This window comes from Felis catus, chromosome F1, assembly GCF_018350175.1.
Source record: "Felis catus isolate Fca126 chromosome F1, F.catus_Fca126_mat1.0, whole genome shotgun sequence".
NCBI classification, from domain to species: Eukaryota; Metazoa; Chordata; class Mammalia; order Carnivora; family Felidae; genus Felis; species Felis catus.
The window spans coordinates 27455492-27477105 of NC_058384.1; the positions used below are offsets into that span (position 1 = coordinate 27455492).

Sequence of the window (21614 nt, forward strand, 5' to 3'; positions counted from 1 at the left end):
TCCCAATTTCTCTGCTGATTTCTTCTTGAGATTCAGAAAAACATATTCAGGGGCGCCTGGGTGGCTTGGTCGGTTAAGCGTCTGACTTCGGCTCAGGTCATGATCTCATGGTCTGTGAGTTCGAGCCCCGTGTTGGGCTCTGTGCTGACAGCTCAGAGCCTGGAACCTGTGTCAGATTCTGTGTCTCCCTCTCTCTCTGCTCCTCCCCTGTTCATGCTCTGTCTCTCTCTGTCTCAAAAATAAATAAACGTTAAAATAAAATTTAAAAAAATGTTTAAAAAAAAAAAAGAAAAACATACTCATTTCCCTACAGTTCCCAAGAAATGCTTGAAGGGAAACACCAACTGTAAAAGATTTATTTTCTCAAAGTTGCCAGATCCTGATAGTTTTGGAGTTTTAACAGAACCCTCAAGAAATCAAATGTTGTCAAGTGTCAATGCCCTTCAGCTGGAGGCTGAAATCAGGAAGTCAGCTATAGTAAACCCAGTTGTATTTATTTCTTGTTGCAACAAGGAAGAATACACACCATGGGGAACCATGGGCTGTCTCAATAAAAAGATGTTCAGAAAACACCTATTACAGAATTTGGGCTTTGGTTGGTGACTTGAGGTAGAGTCTGAAGAAACAGGGACTTGTCCTCAATTGGATGCTATCAGGAAGCCAGGACAATTCCATGATTGGGCATCTCAATAAATCTTATCTATAGGGAGAGAAGACTAACATGAGAATAAAGCTATAGTTTGTAAAGAAGTAATAATCATTCATTTTGGCCAATAGAAAGGGTGTTTGGTATTTTGTGGGACAGAGTGATATTGTTTTTGTCTGTATTTAGACAAGTTTATGAAGTGTTTTGTCTTATTTTTATCATGCTTTTACAATGATACCTTGTCCAAGGTTGATATTTCATGAGGCTATTTATATCTATAGGGGAATAATACGGCTTAACTGTGAGTGTCAGGCCAGCTTCTGAATGTCAGGGACTCTTCATGTTTTTTCCTTTTCATACGTTATTTTAAAAAGTTTTTTTTTAAGTTTATTTATTTATTTTGAGTGAGAGATAGGGGCAGAGGGAGAGGGAGAGAGAGAATCCTGAGTAGACAGCACAGAGCTTGATGCAAGGCTTGAACTCATGAACCACGAGACCATAACCTGAGCAGAAATTAAGAGTCGGATGCTTAACTGACTGAGCCACCCTGGCACCCCTTTCACATGTTATTTTTGATCTTTTCATTCAAATACAGTGTACATACAGAAAAGTATACATTTTAAGTGAGCTTTGATAAAGCGAACACACCTGTGTAACCAGGGTTCAGTTCAAGACTAGAAGTCTTTTGACTTTTAACACCACAGAATAGTTTTGCCTGCTTTTGAGCTTTTTACGAATGGAAGCCATGAGCTCTTTTGCGTCAGCCTTCTTGGGTTCTACATTATGAGATTTATTCGTGTGTTGTATGTTACTGTAATTAGTTCATTTTTGCTGCTAAGTAGTACTCCATTGTGTAAGCACACTACAGTTTTATTCGACTGTTGGTGGACATTTGGGAGTCTCCAGTTTGGAGCAGGATAGAAATAATGGTGCCATGAATGTTCCGGTACATGTATTTTGGTGGACACATGTATGCATTCTTGCCGGGTAAAAGTAGAATTGCTGTATGCTTATATTCATAAAAGAGTTTTGCCTGCTTTAGTCCCATGTTATTTAAACTGCTGTTGAATACAGAAAAAGATGAAACTTGACTTTTTCCTTGATTCTCTACTTACTAGTTGTGCACCTTAGGCACGTTATTCAATGACTCTGCTGATTTCCTATGTGCAGAGTGGAAATAACTGTACCTACCTTTAGTAGTAAGGATTAAGTACCTTAAACAAGAAGGGATTCAATGAGTTATTATTATTATCACTTTTTAATTGTAAAATTGTTTAACTGTAAGAATTTGTTCTCAGCCATCCCTTGCTCCTTGAGAGCAAGAGACTGACAGTGGCACATTCTAGATACTCAAAGAATATTTGTTGAATCCGGACCAAAGCCTTCACAACTTCCTGTCTTTTCTTTCTTCTCTCACCTGTCTTTATCCCATGTCCACCTGCATAAAGTCTAACCCCAAATGGTCGATAACCACTTTTTTTTTTTTTTGAGAGAGAGAGAGAGAGAGAGAGAGAGAGAGAGAGAGAGAGCACATGTGAGCGGGGAAGAGGGGCAGAGGAAGAATGGGACCTTAAGCAGGCTCCAAGCTTGTGGAGCTGGTGGAGGGACTTGATCCCACGACCATTGTATCGTGACCTGAGTGGGAATCAAGAATGGGATGCTCAAAGGACTGAGGCACCCAACTATCCCAATAACCGCTCCTTAGAACACTTTCTTTGTACCAAATCTGATGGTGCTTATTACATTGTTTTGAGTACTAAATGAACAATGTTTTCGTTTTTGTTTTACAACACTTGGGATATAATAACTACTAAGTAAAAGTTAATTGTTATCATCAGGTTAGTTTTTGTGTAGTTTTGTGTAAGTTCCTTTAGGGCAGAACTGTGTCCCAGTTTTTGGTTTCACTTTAGCGTCTTCAAAGCACAGTGGCAAAGGCTGTCAGAGAAGACAAGTGCTAATGGCGGGGAGGGAGATGGGGCGCCCCAGTACCACCTAGGGAAGTGGGGCGTCCCAAGGGCGTGCAAAGCGAGACAGAGAGGAGTGGGTCGACCAATTAGTCACGCGATTTAGGCGGTGAAGGCCCCAGCTCCCAAATTTTCACTCATTATTCAAGTTAGAGCTAAGTTCTCAAGCAACAGATGTTTGTGCAGGGATCGGAGGCCAGTTTGGGGACGCCCGGGTCACACACCCCTGGAGGCGGGTACAGCGGAACCTTCGTCCTCAGCTCCGTGTTTCCGCGACTCCGCTCCCATCGCTACACTACCAAATAGCCTGCCTCCTTCCCCACTCCCGATGGCCTATTCCGAGAACAGGTTCCAGACTTTGTGACTAGCGATTTCAACAAAACGATTAACAGACATCCCGATGATCGAGGACAGTTTCTCCGAGCACCGTGTCTCTAGCGCGCCCCCGCGAGTTCCCCTTAGCGGAAGGCGCCCAACGCAGGGCCGCCCGCCCTTGCGGGTCCAACGCCGAGACCGCCTCCGCGCCTAGCTCCGCGCGCGTGCTCAGACGCGTGCTCAGGCGCGTACGCCGCCCGTCCTGCCCCGCCTCGCGCGCACGCCGCCCCGCCCCGCCCGGCGCGCACGCCTCCCGGCCCTCGCCGCCTGCCGCCCTTCCTCCCCGATCCCTCAGCTGCGCAGCCCCCAGACTCGCTCGCCGGTGGAGGGACCCGGGACGAGTCAGAGCGCGCTGTTAGCCTGAGGAAGCCGGGGGAGACCCGCTGGGCCGGGCAGAGCCGTCAAGAATAGCGGAGCCTGCCCCGCACGCCCGGGAGCGAAGTGAGAGCGAGGCAGAGTTACGTGAGGCAGCTCAGAGTAAGTGGGCTCGGGTCCGACTCGAGGTCGGGCTCGGGACCGAGACTGGTGGGCCAGGCCCCCGAGCCGGCGTTACCCCCGGTCTGAGGAGCACCGAGCGGACACAGAGGGACGGACCGAGCAAGGACTCATGGCCTCGCCATTCCTGCCCGCGGGGGCCACCACGGGCGACAGCGGCGGCGAGCTGAGCTCGGGGGACGACTCCGGTGATGTAGAATCCCTCCAGAGCCCCGAGACCGAGGCGTCCGGGAGCCTGACCGAGCTCTTTGAGAAGGCTGCAGCGCACCTCCAAGGCCTGGTTCAAGTGGCCAGTAGGGAGCAGCTCCTGTACCTGTATGCCAGGTACAAGCAGGTAAAGTCCCAGGGAAGGGGTGGGTGCGGGAGAGCCATAGGAGACCTCTTTCCTCCAAAAACTAATAGTAATGGCTAGGTTTAAGTGCGTGTGTGTGTGTGTGTGTGTGTGTGTGTGTGTGTGTGTGTTTAATCATCTATTAAGGAATAGCATCATTCTGAATTTGGAAAGGACCGATCTGCTTATCCTAGGGATGAAGGTTCACTGGACATTGAATGTCAGTTTTCTACGACTTCTCAGACTTGCACAGTGACCATGCACTTATGCTTTTACCAACTTCAGAAAATGAGGATGAGAAAATAAGATTTATCATTCACTGTTGCTAAGGGTCATATGGAGGTAGTTATGGAAGTAATATGGTCATATGGAAGTGATGTTAAAAAAATTGTGAGATCCGAGGAAATTATATAATTGTCATAAAAGGGTGATGCAATACAAAATAAAGTATTACCACTTTTATTATTGTGATTTTTAAAGTCCTAAATATACTAGACTTATGTTTTGGCTAAATATGCTTCTGTTAGATACAATTATAAAAATTTTAGAGCTAGTAAACACCAGATGAAATAATCCCCTTCTTTTGTGGGAAAGGGAAGCCCAAAAAGAGTAGATAACTTGCCTAGGGTCATACAGAAAATCAGAACTAGAACTAGGTTGTAGCTCCTGGACTGTCTCTAAGGTTCTGAACTTTACCTGGAAATAATAATCATAGTGTCATGTAAGACATATTTAATTTATCATTCAAAGAATCAAAGGTACCAGAAGTAAAAATAATTAATTGCTTTATCATAATCAACCAATACACAGCATCTTTTATGTGCAAAACACTTGGGTGTTATGCCTTCCGGGAGTGCAAAGAAGAAAACCATGATGGTATTTGCCTTTAAGAGACTTAAAAAGTTACATGAGGCATCTAGATTTAAACATGTGAAAAATTGCTAACAAGAGTTAAATAACATTTTAGGAAGACTCCATCTCTTTGGAACACTGGAAGCAATGACCTTCTGGGTAATAGTCCATTTTATTTTACTAAAAAATTTTCCCCTGTCTTTTGCTTCTTGGTATCTATTTCCTCCTGTTTCCTTTTAGAAAAAATAGTTGAGGGTCCCTCTGTATTCTTCAAGTGAATATGCTGAGTAGAGCATTGATGAATTTTGAAGATTGATGAATTTTGAAGATTGATGAATTTCAGTTATGAATATCAGTTAAAGTGGTTTGAGAGAGCTGTAGATATGTATGATATAATAGTGTTGAATGAAAATTGCCCCTGAATTGGCCTTGGAATTTGCTTTCTTGCAGAAGTTGTGGATATCTAATTTTTCTTTGGTTATTTACCCTGTCCAAATAACGTTAAAATGAGATGTGCAATGATTTAACAAGAGTTTATTGAACGTTGTCCTAGGACCTTTAACATGTCTGAATAATAATTCTCTGGGCAGTATAAGACTTTTCCTATAAATTCGCTGGAGAACATTCTTTTTCTTTCTAGGACATAACCTTATCTACTGATATTAGAGTCATAATTATTAAATATCTGATTTCTAAGTTACCAGTGAACTGCAGTCACCTGTCAGCTGGTAACGATTCTGTCTCAAGTATACTCCATCCAGATATACTGAAAGAGGTGTGCCCCTCACCCTTATAAGAGTTTGATGTTAAGGTGTTTAGAAATACTTTGTATATGGAAATAACATTTTTCATTATTAGAGAATAAGGTTATGTTTACTTAGATATGACATTGGGACACAATTTTTATCAATCTCTTATAAATATTTTACTTTTAACAGAATCCTGAGATAGTGTTAAAAATAGCATCTTTGATAGAGTAATAAAGTTGAAATTCCAATATAATTTCTGCATCATGAATCAGAATTTCTCATGAAACAATTATGTTTTGTTTTGGAATAGCACTGTATTTTGTAGGCTGAATGAGGTAAAGTTGTCCCCAGGAAGATGATAAAAATAAGCTGAGCTGTGAATCTTCTTTTCTTGGGCAGAGCCCTAAACTTACCTAACATAGTAGCTCCTTTAGTTTCAGAGAAGCCTGTAGCTCCAAAATCATCTTTTAGTGAAGTTTCAAAAAGATCACACAAATTAACAGTTTTTTGATTCTCTGCATTAGCAGCAAAAGATAACTAATTGACACCTGTGAAAACTCTAGGACAATGAAAATTTCAAACTCCTTTTGGCTTTATTTTATAGGAGCCTTCAGCATGAGCACAGTGAGGATACTCAGCATGTTCTCTTACTTTAACCTAACATGATTCACTGGCATTTGCTATTAGCACCCTTTGTTAAAATATTCTCTTTCAAGGCACTGGATGTATTATATATATCAGAGAGAACAGAGTTTAGATGTTCTTTTAAAATGGTACCTTTTATAACTCTGCTTTATAGCTCATGATTCATTATTTAATCATTTGGAAACTGTTGCTCATCAAGTCCTAAAATCCTGTAGTTTTGTTTTTCCAGTCTTTTCTGATCCAGAACTGTTCTTTGAATTTGGGAATACAAAAGCTTCTGTGTCAGAATACAGGGTCAGCTGCTGAACTTTTATTTTCATTGCACATAATGGTGTGGAGGTAGGTGATCTAGAGCTGGTAGGGTGGCTCTGCTTCATGAGATCATCCAGGGGCTTGGTCTTTTTCTGTCCTGTAGTTCTGTCATCCCTCAAGGCAGCAGTTCTCAAATTATGGTCTAGAGATCCCTGAGAATCCCTGAGACTTTCTCAGGAGATCTGTAAGGTCAAAAGTATTTTTGTAATAATACTAATACACTGTTTGCTTTTTTTCTATGTGATGAAACTGGTGATGCATCAGTACGAATCAAGGCAGTGGCAGCAAACTATACTAGTAGTCTGGTATTTTTACCACTAAGTACTCAGAGTAAAAAAAAAAAAAAATCCAATTTCACTTAAAAATGTCTTTGATAAAGCAGTAAAAACCATTGATTTTTATTAACATTAATTCTTGAGTAGGAGTCTGTAGTATTGTGTGTGATGAAATGCAGGGTACACCCAAGGCACTTCTGCACACTAAATTATATTGGCTATTTTTGAGGAAAAACACTTGTGTAATTTTTGAGTTGCAAGCTGAGCTATCCAGTTTTTTCATGAAATATCATTTTTCCTTAATAGAACAAGTCACAGATAAACTATGCTTGTTCAAATTTGAGTATTTGGGAGATAGTTTCTTCAAAGTGAATAAAGTGAGCCAGTCACTTTAAGGAAAAAAGCTGGTAGTATTTGTTGCCAATGGTAACATTTGAACCTTCAAGTGAAAATTAATAGTTTGGAAAATCTGTATCTGCCATATAAACCAAACAGCTTCCTAATACTTAAAAACTTTTTGATGAGATTAATGGTGATTTTAATGATTGTAAACTTTTGCTTTTGTGTAATGGACTGTGTCAACATTTGGAAGGTATGCACAACTCAGTGAACCATATTTTCCAAATATTGCGTGAAATGTTACAAATTGTGAGTAAAAGATCCATTCAAAGTGCAAGTTAGGGCGCATATGTGGCTCGTTTGGATTTCCGACTTTGGCTCAGGTCATGATCTTGTGGTTTGTGGGTTTGAGCCCCACGTCGGGCTCTGTGCTGACAGTTCAGAGCTTGGAGCCTGCTTCAGATTCTGTGTCTCCCTCTCTCTCTGCCCCTCCCTCGCTCACACTCTGTCTCTCTCAAAAATAAATAAACGTTAAAAAAATTAAAAAAAAAAGACAAAGTGCAAGTCAGACCAATGGATTTTATTGTAACAGTATGAAGAGTTCATTGATAGGACCTCAGAGTCCACATTGCATCTAACCTTAAAGAAACTGCCACTTGTTGAGTTTTGGTGTGGAATCAAAGAAGGATATCCACAGTTATCTGAAAATGCTACTAAATTCTTCTCTCATTTCTAACAACAAATCTGTGTGAAGCTGCATTTTCTTCATATACTTCAAACAAAGCAACATATTGCAGTAGATTGAATACAGAAATAGATAAAAGAATACAACTGCCTTCTATTAAGGCAGACGTTAAAGAGGTGCAAAATGTAAAACGATGTCACTTTTCTCAATAAAGTTTTTTTGCTTCATATAGTTACTTTTATAAAATTTTGTTATTAATTTAATGAGTTTATTTTTAAATGAGTTAATGCATATTTTAAAAAGTCTTCTAATTTTTAATATGGTAAATATTGATAGAGACAACTCACATAAAGCTTCTTGGGGTTCTCATTTTCTAAGAGAATGAAGGCATCATGAGACCAAAAAGTTTTATAACTGTTCCCCTTAGATCCTCTTTTTCTGGCCAGAGATGGCTCACCATCACCACATGCATGTTCTAGTGAGGGAGGGCTCAGGGAAAGGGAAGGACAAGCCCCCCTTTCTTTCCTTTTTTTTATGTTTGTTTATTTTTGAGAGAGAGAGGGCAAAGAGGATCCCAAGTGGGCTCTGCACTGACAGCAGAGAGCCCAATGTAGGGCTCGAACTCACAAACCATGAGATCATGACCTGAGCCAAAGTCAGTCGCTTAGCCAACTGAGCCACCCAGCCACCCCATTAAGGAAGATATTTATATCACTTTCACACACATCTCGTCCCTTGAACCTGGGTTTAAGTTGCGTGACCACATGTAATGTTTAGCTGGATGACCATGTGTCTGGCCAAGATTTTGTGGAGGAGAAATGGAGAATAGATACTGTATTTGTTTCTGCCACTGGCTGGTGTCTGGATAAAAACCAAAGGTAGTAACTGCAGCTGTTTTTATGATGTGTCATAGTTTCTCTTATGCTTCTAATAATCCATCAGTTTGGGTGATTTTAGAGATGCCAGAACTGAAGCCTAGATTCTATGTGGTATATAAAGCAAAGTGGTATAGAAAAGGAATATTGGACTTTGGAGTCAAACAGTCCTAAATTCAAATCCTGACTACTAATTCAGGATTTGCTAATGTAACGTGTGAACTCCAGCACCCCTCCTCAGTTTTTCTGTACTCATTTATAAAATGAGTTTGTAATGGCAAACCTAACAGGCAAATGAGTTTGTATGGCCCAGTTGACATAACGTGTGAAACTTTTGTTTTATGGTGATCAAGAAATGCAGTTCCTGTTCTCTCACTGTTTCCCCTTTTGGTCCCATTATAATAGATCTACTCCTGTGTAAAGGTACATTTTAATATTCATCTGAGGGCCATGTGATTGTTTGCTAAACAAATGACAGAGATGATTATTGTTATGAATTCAGAGATGGATGAAATCATTGTAGACTGAAAGGGTTCTTACATCTGAACTTTTGAGTGGGACTAAAAGGTGTAGCATTTTTTTTTAATTTTTTTTTAACGTTTTATTTATTTTTGAGACAGAGAGAGACAGAGCATGAACGGGGGAGGGGCACAGAGAGAGGGAGACACAGAATCGGAAGCAGGCTCCAGGCTCTGAGCCATCAGCCCAGAGCCTGACGCGGGGCTCGAACTCCCGGACTGCGAGATCGTGACCTGAGCTGAAGTCGGATGCTTAACCGACTGAGCCACCCAGGCGCCCCAAAAGGTGTAGCATTTTGAAAGGCTGAAGGAAGAGAAGGCATTTCATGTGGGGGCAATAACATGAGCAAAACAGAATAAAAATCCCTAAAGCAGTGAGTAGATCTGCCTGGTTAGCGAGTAGACCATCCGTTTGATTTTAGCAAAATTCAAGTGTATAAGAGTAATAGTAGATAGTGAGTAGGTCTCTGAGAAGTAGATGGGGTCAGGTTGTGGTATTTAGCATTAGGAAAAATAGATATTTGGTTGAACATGTGCCTGACATATTCATTCCACATTCATCAAGCATTTTTAACAACCTTAGATTAGGCATTATATAAGGTGCAATGACTGTGTTAGGAATGGTTTCCTAGCAGCTGTGTTCTGACAGAAAGATGAGACTTTACACAAAATTTTCTAATACCAGGTAAAAGTGAAAAGTGCTTTCAGAGGTATACAGAGTAAATGCTGTGAGAGTTCATCAGAAAGAGAGATTACTTCTGCCAGTGGGAATCAGGGGCTGTATAATGAATTCTACACTTGTGTGAATTTCATTTGTTTATTCACAATGAAAATAATTATTGTATAGTTTTACTACAAATGCTATTTGAGGTTTTACAAATAAGTATTGACCACAAACAAAAGATTATTGTGGAGTAGATAGAATTTATATTGTTGCTGAAAAACCCTTGAAAATTTTTTGCACGGCTTTCAGCATCTATATTTGTACTGATTAGTTTCATAATGGGATACTTTACAAATAGTGTGCTTTATCCTGGAATTTGGGAGAGAGAAAATGCTAATAATGTAATGAGAATCAGCATAAACAATGTTATGAATTCTGATAAATTGTACTATAAATCTTGTTTTTTGCACGTTTAAAAATTCTTCAATAGAATAAATGGTAATAAGGATTACATAATCTGTATTTATAATTTGCCTTACATATATAATTTGACTACGAGTTTAGGAATGCCAGTGTTTGTTACCCATGTTTTTTTGTGTATCACAGTGTTAGACAACATTTGTTTTATGTGGTAAGCCAAAGCAGCCTTTATTTAAAGTTTGTTTTTTTTTGCTTTTGCAAAGAATGTTAAGTTTTGTTATTTTATATAGATATTTTCTAATCTATAGTTACTAAGTATACATAATAAATTTGAAAATAAAAAGTTTCTCTGGTATTTCTTTGAAAAATAAGTTCTTGATTTTTCCCCCTCCCTTCAATTAGGTCAAAGTTGGAAATTGTAATACTCCTAAACCAAGCTTCTTTGATTTTGAAGGAAAGCAAAAATGGTAAGAAATTCTTGGAATCTAATGAGGTTGTTGGAAATGGTTTAGGTGTTTAAGAATTAGAAAGTAGTGAGCGGATTAAAGAATTATTTTTATGTTAATCTCTCTGCTATAGACTGTACTAACAACAGGCAATTGGGAGAGAGATTAAAAGAATCCGCTTTTAGCTAAGTATCCTAAAGGATTCTCATACCATGATGTTGGTATATACTTAGTCCACAACAGACATACACTTCTTACATATGAATAGCTTCTTAGACAGTGACCATAAGAGCTATTCCTTGAGATTTCCCTATCCTGTCATACAGCCCCTAATGGATCACCACTTCTGTCCCCTGGAAGAATCTTTGGAAGAAGGACAGGAGGATGGGAACAGAGAACAGGATAAATCCTCATTTTTACCCCTCACCCCTGCCCCAATTTTATCTTCTCATTTCTATTGCTCTTCTGTTCCTTGCCTTACCCACACCACAGTGAAGACGTGCTTATAATAATCTGTTGGGGAGAAAGTGGGGGGGAAGATACTGAGTCCATTTCTTTCCTGAATCCATAAGAAAAAATTATACCCTCCCCAGTTTTTTTACTTATAATTCAGAGGTTCCTTCTTATCATATGAGGCCTTATTTACTCTTACCTAAGTGAAAAAAGAGCAATCGTGTACAACAGGGACCCTTAGTTACAGAAGGAAGGACTTTGGAGTGTCAGTCTTGGGATTAACAGTATAAAGGATAGGGTTTTAAAAAAAAATATGGTTGTAGAGAGAAGGGTGCTAGAAAAGGATTCTAACTTTACATTTTAGAGCAGTGCTCCTCAAAATGTGGTCCCTGACAAGTTGCCTCTCTGGACTGTTACCCAGCTGTAAAGAGAGAGATGCAAAGCTTGAACTTAATGTAAATCAGTTATGTCATTAAGCCCCTGTTTAGTTCAGCTTTTGTTGGTGTAGGACATTCTCAGTAAAGGAAACATTGCTTTGATCTCCATTCTGGCAGCATCTTTCTTTGCTAATGATGACAACTAGTTCTCTGATACTTTATTACCGTTGTGGAGAATAGCTGATGAAACTTTTATTGTGAGTTTTTTTGTTTTAAGAAATTTCATAACCTCAGCATTATTTTTTCCTATATGCTTGCCTATTTTTCATTGTTTTTAGCAATTTTAAAAAGTTTTGATTTTACAACCACATAATAATTCAAGCAAGAATCATCAGTGGATGCTGAAACCGTTAGATGAAAAACTACTGAGGAACAGCATTTACACAATTCTGACCCACCGTTTACTTTTTAATTACAAGGAAGACAACTGGGAGATATTGCTTCTAGGTCTTTAATCTTATCATTGATGATGGGACAAAGTGATGTTATGTGCCCCCTGATGTGATGCATGATAAAGGACAGTCACCTATATATTGCTCTTGCCAAAGCATTTAACCTGATTCTAATCATGATTGATCATTTTTGGCAAGAACACTGTAGGTGAGGAAACAATCAGAGAAATCCAAATTGATAGATCTTTTATAAAACAACTGGTTTGGACTCTTAAAAAATGTCAATATCATGGAAGACAGAAAAAGCTAAAGATACATGAAATCAATGCTATGTGTGAATCTTGATTGGCTCCTGGTCTGGGAGAAGAAATCTATACAGGACATTATGGGGTAATGAGGGAAATCTGAAGGTAGTCTATATATTTATATAACGGTATTGATGTTAAATTTCCTCACTTTGAAATATGCTGATGTATTTAGAGATAGAGTGTTAGGATGTATTCATTTATTGACTCAGGAGAGTCAGTAAAAATAAATTTGGAAAACCTCAGAAAGATGTTACATTCGTTATGGGAGCAGGAAGGTGGTAAAAACCTGTGGCACTGAATTGTGTTTTATGCTGGATCAGTGGATCTACTTCCTGGTTGGAAGCAGAACTGGGAGGACAAAACCAAGAAAGAGCCTATCTTGGCAGCTTGAAGAAAAAAGAAGAAAAGGATGACCCAGAAGGGGGCACAGGATTAAAATATTACTCTTGGTATTTATATTGCAAGTAGTCCCTACCTTCTTACTCATTAGAATTCTTATCTCTGTCCTTACCACCCCTCACTTTTGAAGTCCCTGTCTCAGGACCCACTACTGGCAGCTTACAGATGAGATAACAGCAGAAGGGAAAGGTGTATTTCTCACAGCTTAAATAAGAAGTTTGAAGTGTTTTCCCAGGAAATATTGTTTCTTGTGTTGATTAGTTCCTATGTTACTGAAATGCTATAAGCACAGTTAATTCAAAAGGTGGAAACTACTTTTATTGGTCTGTAGATCATACATTCTCAATAGGGATGAAAGGTGGGTTTGGGGGAGTTATAAAATCTTGGATATTCTAGTGGTTTGTGGTCTTCCAAAATTCAATTGTTATACAATGTATCTGTGTTACTAAAATTTCATGGGGGAGGGTGATTAGGAAAAAATGTTTAAAAAGACTCCTTAGGTGGTGGGATATAAGGTGTGCATTGGTATAGACCAAGGTAAATGCAAAAAGAGACCTACTCATCTATGGCTTATTAGATCTATATCCCACATCCTTAAAATGTGTATGCCAATTTTTTAATACTAAAAAGGAATGTGCTGTTTGCATTATTTCCATGGTTAATGATAGGTCATTTTGGATATTCTTTACTGTAGGGAAGCATGGAAAGCCCTTGGTGATTCAAGCCCCAGTCAAGCAATGCAGGAATACATTGCAGTAGTTAAGAAATTAGATCCAGGTTGGAATCCTCAGGTAAGATTTGATGATTGTAAATAATGCTTTCCAAAAACATGATCTTCGTCTCTCAAATAAAGGTTTAAAACCAAGTGTAGGCTTAAGTAACATTTTTAAAGTTTTATTTTCTTAAAAGATTGTAAAGTTATTATAATATTTGCTTGTCTCAAAATGCTGTTGCTTGAATGTTAACATAACCAGCTACTGATTCTGAGAACTCCTCTGAATTATAGAGAATTTTTAAAAGTATAATCATAATTTCAATTTTGTAAAAACTCCGTTCATGTCAGAATTTGAAAGAGTTTAACATGAGATAATCATTATCTTGAGAAATCGGTAGGTTTCTCTTGGATTTTTTTTTGTGAACACTTTCTGTACATGTACAAAATGCTTTTTGATGGGGATAAAATGTGTGTAAGACATGCTTTCTGCCATTGTATAGTTTATATTATAGAAGATAAAACATAACAAAATATGATTATAGTATAAAACAGTAGTAATATGAGTGCTAGGGAATCCCGTGGAAAGAGATTACTTTGGACCTTGGGGGTATTGGATGTTGTTCACTTAAGTGTACGCTTTTTTCCTGGTAACTTATTGGAGAACATCTAGAAAGAACTTAATAACAGTGGGGATGCTATTTTATTTGAAAAAAATTTTTAAAACATGGTTGACAGGTGTTTTAGTGGAATAAAGACTACTTTGGTATCATGTAAAAAATTCAAATTGAGAGGTTCCTGGGTGGCTCAGTGGGTTGTGCCTGACTCTTGATTTCAGTTCTGGTCATGATCTCATGGTTCGTGAGTTCAAGCCTGCATCAGGCTCTGCACTGACAGTGTGGGGCCTGCTTGGGATTCTGTCTCTCTCTTTTTCTCTGCCCTTCCTCTGCTCATACTCTTTCTCCAAAATAAATAAACTTAAAAAAATGCAGGGGCGCCTGGGTGGCGCAGTCGGTTAAGCGTCTGACTTCAGCCAGGTCACGATCTCGCGGTCCGGGAGTTCGAGCCCCGCGTCAGGCTCTGGGCTGATGGCTCAGAGCCTGGAGCCTGTTTCCGATTCTGTGTCTCCCTCTCTCTCTGCCCCTCCCCCGTTCATGCTCTGTCTCTCTCTGTCCCAAAAATAAATAAACGTTGAAAAAAAAATTTTTTTTTTAAATGCAAATTATTACTTTTTATTAATAATACTTAGACAAAACATTTCAGTAATGAATGAATACAGCGATTTTCAGATTTTTTTTGGTAATAATTGATTTCATTGGTACACATGTTTTACCAGTTTGAAGGAAGTTTGTTCTATTAATTATGGAATCCTGCTTAAATTTTTTTTTTTAGTGTTTATTTTTGAGAGACAGAGTGTGAGTGGGGGAGGGACAGGGAGAGAGGAAGACACAGAATCTGAAGCAGGCTCCAGGCTCTGAGCTGTCCATGCAGTTTGATGCAGGGCTCGAACTCACAAACCATGAGATCATGACCTGAGCCGAAGTCGGATACTTAACCGACTGAGCCACCCAGGCACCCCAGTCATGGAATCTTAAAATGTCTTAAAGATTATATCTTATGACATAAAAAAAATCTATCTTAATTGTGACTATAGACAGGGAGAGATAACCAGCTTAGGGTATCTTTAATGATACGACTGGCTTTTTGAAGTCATTGAAACATTTCCTGATGTTTTTGATGTGCGTGAATATTCATTTTCAGAAATATTCCATTTTGTTAATATCTTTTATAAAACAAGTTTGCATACAAATACATATCATAGAGGTCCTAAGGACTTCATATCTGAAATTCAGTGGTCAAAATAGGTGCCCCTCTGAGCTGAACTCAGCGTGAACACATATGGCACAATGTTTAAAAAGCAAAACAAGGAGGGTGTGCCTGGGTGGCTCAGTTGGTTAAGCATGCGACTCTTGGTTTCAGCTTAGGTCAGGATCTCACAGTTCGTGGGTTTAAACCCCACATCGGGCTCTGCTCTAACAGTGCCGAGCTTGCTTGGGATCCTGTCTCTCCCTCTTTCTCTGCCCCTCCCCCACTTGTGCTTGCTTTCTGTTTCAAAATAAGTAAACATTTAAAAATACATAAATAAAAAGCAAAAAAAACCTTGAGTTTGAATGCATTTTGGTGAGTACTTGTCAGTCACTGTGGTCTTAGTTCTTCCCTATTGATTTTACTTGACTGTTTCTGATGGCTGGCCCATGTAGACATTTGAGTTTAGAACTTCTTTTTTTTTTTTTTAATGTTTATTTATTGTGAGAGAGAGAGAAAGCACAAGCAGAGGATGGGCAGAGGGAGAGAGAGAGAGAATCCCAAGCAGGCTTCATGTTCAGTGCAGAACCTGACGTGGGGCTTGGTCTCATGACCATGAGATCATGACCTGAGCCCAAATCAAGAGTCAGACGCTTATATACATTGGAATACTACTTGGCAATGAGAAAGAATGAAATCTGGCCATTTGTAGCAACGTGGATGGAACTGGAGAGTGTTATGCTAAGTGAAATAAGTCAGGCAGAGAAAGACAGACACCATATGTTTTCATTCATATATGGATTCTGAGAAACTCAACAGAAGACCAGGGAGGAGGGGAAGGGGGAAACAAAGTTACAGAGAGGGAAGGAGGGAAACCAAAGAGACTCTTAAATACTGAAAACAAACTGAGGGTTGATGGGGGGGGGGTAAGGGGAGGGGAAAGTGGGTGATGGGCATTGAGGAGGCACCTGTGGGATGAGCACTGGGTGTTGTATGGAAACCAATTTGACAATAAACTTCATAAAAAAAGAGAGATGCTTAACCAACTCAACCACCTAGGTGCCCTTGAGTTTATAACTTCTGGTAAATGACAAAAATTATGATTTCTTACCTTCAGTACCTTAATTACTACTAAATAAACTTGCGTTAACTCTCACTCTTACAAATGGTTACAGAGTCCATGTGGTTAGATAATTCTTCCTTATGGAAATTTAAACAGGCAGTAAGGATGCTTTTTAAAAATATCTGAGGGGCGCCTGGGTGGCTCAGTCGGTTGGGCGTCCAACTTCAGATCAGGTCACGATCTCGCTGTCCGTGAGTTCGAGCCCCGCGTCAGGCTCTGGGCTGATGGCTCAGAGCCTGGAGCCTGCTTACGATTCTGTGTCTCCCTCTCTTTGTGCCCCTCCCCCGTTCATGCTCTGTCTCTCTCTGTCTCAAAAATAAATAAATGTTAAAAAAAAAATTAAAAAGAAATATCTGAATCTCAAAAATTAAAAAAAAAAAAAAGAGGGGCGCCTGGGTGGCTCAGTCGGTTGAGCGTCTGACTTCAGCTCGGGTCATGATCTCACAGTCTGTGAGTTCAAGCCCAGCGTTGGGCTCTGTGCTGACAGCTCAGAGCCCAGGGCCTGCTTTAGATTCTGTGTCTCCCTCTCTCTCTGACCCTCCCCCGTTCATGCTCTGTCTCTCTCTGTCTCAAAAATAAATAAACGTTAAAAAAAAAAAATTAAAAAAAATAAAAAATAAAAAAGTAAAAATATCTGAATCTCAGGTCACCTGGGTAGCTCAGTCAATTAAGCATGTGACTTCGGCTCAGGTCATGATCTCATGGTTCAGGGGTTTGAGCCCCACGTTGGGCTCTTTTGCTGTTGGCACAGAGCCGCTTCAGATCCTCTGTCCTCCTCTCTCTCTACCCCTCTCCTGCTCGCTCTCTCCCAAAAATAAACATTTAAGAAAAAAAATCCAAATCTCACCTATTGAACATAAACTTGAATAAACCAAGCAGAATCAAAGGTACTTTCAAATAAAGATCATTCTTCAATACATTGTTCTAAAAATATTTTGACATCCATAATCTAGTTGTAAAGAGGAATTTTATGTTTTGTTTACATTTTTTTTAATGTTTGAGAGAGGAGGAGAGAGCACATGGGTGGGGGAGGGGCAGAGAGAGAGAGGGAGAGAGAGTCCCAAGTAGGTGCCATGCTGTCATCACAGAACCTGATGTGGGACTTGATCTCATGAACTGTGAGATCATGACTAGAGCCGAAATCAAGAGCTGGACGCTTAATCGACTGAGCCACCCAGGTGCCCTGTTTACATTTTTGTTTTTAATTTAAGCACTCTGAGCTGGTCCCCTTTGACACAGCTGTTTTCCCCTTTCTTTTTGACTGATATGAAGTTGATCATAACTGAAATCTCAAGACATTTGGTATTCATTCATTATCTTTTAGGTTAAAGAAAGCATTTTCTTTTGATACTAGTTTCTGCAAACAAATAACAATGCCTCTCATTGCTGAATGTGCTAAGCTCTTTATATGTATCATCCTTTGAAATCTTCACGAGAATCTTAAAAATTAGATTAGAAACTATTATCGTCTTCATTTTAAAAATGAGGAAATGTAGGGATGTCTGGGTGGCTCAGTGTAAGTGTCCCTCTCCCTCTCTACCCTTCTTCTGCTCTCGCTTTCCCTCTCTCTCTCTTAAATAAATAAACTTAAAAAAAAAAGGGGCAGCTGGGTGGCTCAATTGGTTAAGCATCTGACTATTGATTTCAGCTCAGGTCATGATCTCGCAGTTGGTGAGATCAAGCCCTGTGTGGGGCTCTGTGCTGACAGCACTGAGCTTGCTTGGAATTCTCAGTTTCCCTCTCTTTTTCCCCCTTACACGTGCTTTCTCTCTCTTTCTCTCTCTCTCAAAATAAGTAAACTTTAAAAAATAGAATAAAATAAAAATGAGGAAATTCAGGCACAGTGACTTAGTATCTTATCCAAGATTAGCCAGCTAAAAAATGATGGTGCTGTGATACGCACTTTTATGTGTAGGAGTCCAAAGCCCCCACTCTTCACCACTCTGCTATCTGTTCTGTAGCTGACATTTTATATTTACATGTATTTACACACATATATATTTGTGTATATATATAAAATGTATATATTGCATGTAAACTTATGGATGTGTATATGCATGAAAAATTCAAATAAAAGCAGCTACTGATTTAATCAAAGCTCCATGGAGTGAAGTATAAAATGAAGTATGAAATGAGCAATGCTTTAAAATGTAAACCCTTGAGGGGCGCCTGGGTGTTTCAGTCAGTTAAGTGTCCAACTCTTGGTATCAGCTCAGGTCATGATCTCATGGTTCATGAGTTCAGGCTCTGTGTTGAGCTCTTTGCTGGTGGCGTGGAGCCTGCTTGGGATTCTCTCTCCTCTCTCTCTGACCGTCTCCTGCTTGCTCTCAAAACAAATAAACGTTAAAAAATGTAAACCCTTGACTATGTTTTCTGTTATGTTTCATCTTATCTCAAGAATGTGCTGTTGAATGTCTAATCAAGGCAGTTCTTTTGCCTTTTTTGTTTTTTTGCCAGGGAAGAAGGGTGAGTTTTTATTTTGGTATAAATTATTATTTTTTTGACAAATAAAAATTATATATATTTAAGGTATATTTGATATATGTATACAGTGTGAAATGATTATCACAAACTAATTAATGTATTCATCACCTCTCATAGTTACCATTTGTGTGTGTGTGCTGAGAACACTTCGTATTTATTCTCTTTAGCAGATTTCAAATATATAATACATTAACACTATATTAACTAATAATGGTATGTTATTAACTAATGTATACTTGATATAATTAAAACAATTTTTTAAATATTTATTTATTTTTGTGAGAGAGAGTATGAGCAGGGGATAGGCAGAGAGAGAGAGGGAGACACAGAATCCGAAGCAGGCTCCAGGCTCTGAGATGTCAGCACAGAGCCCAATACAGGGCTCAAACCCATGAACTATGAACTCATGACCTGAGCTGAAGTTGGATGCTCAACCGACTGAGCCACCCAGGTGCCCCGATAAAATTTTTTTTAAAGTTTCAGCAATAGTACAAAGAACTTTTGGACAGTCTTTATTTAGATACACCAGTTATTTATGTTTGCTTTAGCATTCTATTTACATGCATATACTCAAAATTTTTCTGAACCATTTTAGACTTTACCACTAAATACTTCATTATTTCTTAGAACAAGGACTTTCTCTTCTATAACTACACCATAATTATAAAAATTGGGACTTTTTTGGTGTTATGAGTTCTTTTGAAATTGCCTTTTTTTTAAATCCCTGGGCTCAGAGTCCCTGTGGGGCATTGTACACACACCCACACACACACCCACACACACCCACACACGCACTAACTGTATATACTTAAGGTACATACCATGATTTGATATACATATAGTGAAATGGTTACTACAGCCAAACTAATCAATATATCCTTTCCCATATAGTTTTTTTTTTTTTTTGTAATGAGAGTACCTGATATTTACTTCTCTTAGCATATTTCTAGTATTCAGTACGGTATTGTTTATTGAAGTCATCATGCCTTTATGTTATTTATTTTATTTTATTTTTTAAAGCTCCATATCCAATGTGGGGCTTGAACTAATGACCCCAGGATCAAGAGTTGCATGCTCTACTCGCTGAGCCCTATGAGCCCTATGAGCACCCCTATCATGCCTGTATATTAGGTCTTTAGATGTATTCATCCTATACAGCTGCAACTTTATACCCTTTGACTAACATCTCCCCATCTCCCATTCCCTACCAGCCCATTAGTAACCACCTACTCTACTTGCTGCTTCTTTGAGTTTGACTTTTTAATTTCCTCAGATTCTGCATATAAGTGAGATCATACAATATTTGTCTTTGATTTATTTCACTTGGCATAATATCTTCCAGGTTCATCTATATTGTCACAAATGGCAGTATTTCCTTCTTTCTCATGGCTGAATAATATTCCATTGTTTACATATAACACATCTTTTTCTTTGCCTTTTTAAAAATTTTTGTTTATTTTGGGGAGAGAGAGAAAGAGAGAACGAGCATGTGCACGAGAAAGGAGGACAGAGGATCCAAAGCAGGCTCTGCACTGAAAGTGCGGGGCTTGAACTCACAAACTGTGAGATCATGACGTGAACTGAAATTGGGTCAGGTGCTTAACCAACTGAACTACCCAGGCTCTTTATCCATCTTCTGTATCTATTCATCCATACGTAGACACTTGGGTTGTTTCTGTATCTTGGCTGTTGTGAATTATGCTGCAGCAAACATGGGAGTGCCAATATCTCTTCAAGATTCTCATTTCATTTCTTCTAGATGTAGAGTGGAATTACTAGATTGTATGAGGGTTCTATTTCTAATTTTTTGAGAAATCTCAGTGCTGTTTCCTGTCTTGGCTGTACCAATTTTCATTCTGGTCAACAGGATGCAGTAGTTCTCTTTTCTCAAAATCAAGAATTTTAACATTAAATTCAATATCACTGTTGAATCCATGCTCCATATTCAAATTTATCATTTATTTTAAAAATCTGCTTTATAGTTATTTTATTGTTTTTATTTATTTTTAGAGCGAGCGAGAGAGAGAGAGAACATGCACAGACATGCAAGTGGGGAGAAGGGCACAGGGAGAGGGAAAGAGAGAATCCCAAGCAAGCTCCACACTCAGTGCAGAGGCTGATGCAGGGCTTGATCCCATGGCTGTGGGATTATGACCTGAGCCCAGATCAACAGCTGGATGCTCAACCGATTGAGCCACCCAGGTGCCCCTCCTTCAAAGTTATTTTAAAACATTCTGATCCATCATCCAGTCCAGGATCATGCACTGCATTTAGTTGTCTCTTTAGTCTCTTTTAGTCTGCAACAGTTACTTAGCTTTTCTTTTTCTTTCTTCATTGTGATAGGTTTGAAGAATATAGGCCAGCTGTTTTGTAGAATGTCCCCAGTTTGGCTTTGTCTGCTGTTTGCTCATAATTAGATTCAGATTATACATTTTTAGGAGGAATACCACAGAATTGTGTCCTCAATGCATCATACCAGGAGATACTTGATGTTTATTTGTCCCAATAGTGGTTATGTTAACTTTGATCACTTGCTTAACATGGTGTCTGCCTGATTTCTCTACTGTAACGTTCCTATTTTTCTCTTTGTAATTAGTAATTTGTGAGGAGATGCTTTGAGACTATGTGTCCTTTTCCTAATCAGATTTCATCCACTAGTTTTAACATCCATTAATGATTTTTCAACTCCATCATTTCTTCCACATTTATTATTTGGCATTCTGCTGTAAAAGTGGGCTTTCCCTTTTTCTCTATTTATTTACTTATTCATTTTCAAGAACTATGAAAGATCTAGGATTGTACCCTACTTGCAAACTAATAAGTTAGCCTGTTACTGTTTCTTAGATGCTGGCAGAGGTACAAGACTCCTGGGTCTGAGCCAAAGGACTTTATTATTCATGGCATGGCAA

At 39.0% G+C, this 21614-nt stretch overlaps 1 protein-coding gene across 10 annotated transcripts in view; it reads left to right on the forward strand.

Annotated features, from left to right (window-relative positions):
• The first annotated feature begins 3197 nt into the window (after positions 1-3197).
• The window catches only part of ACBD6 (acyl-CoA binding domain containing 6), a 214935-nt gene continuing 196518 nt past the window's right edge, over positions 3198-21614 (forward strand). For 3 of the 10 annotated variants that reach the window (XM_006942765.5, XM_019821777.3, XM_019821776.3), the window contains exons 1-3: positions 3200-3814; positions 10548-10612; positions 13275-13371. In XM_006942765.5, coding sequence (XP_006942827.1) covers positions 3593-3814; positions 10548-10612; positions 13275-13371 — 384 coding nt within the window. In that variant the 5' untranslated portion in view covers positions 3200-3592. Of the gene's footprint in view, positions 3815-10547; positions 10613-13274; positions 13372-21614 lie in introns of all 10 variants that reach the window. The other 7 variants (XM_019821779.3, XR_006591998.1, XR_006591997.1 and 4 more) reach the window with 5 other exon arrangements.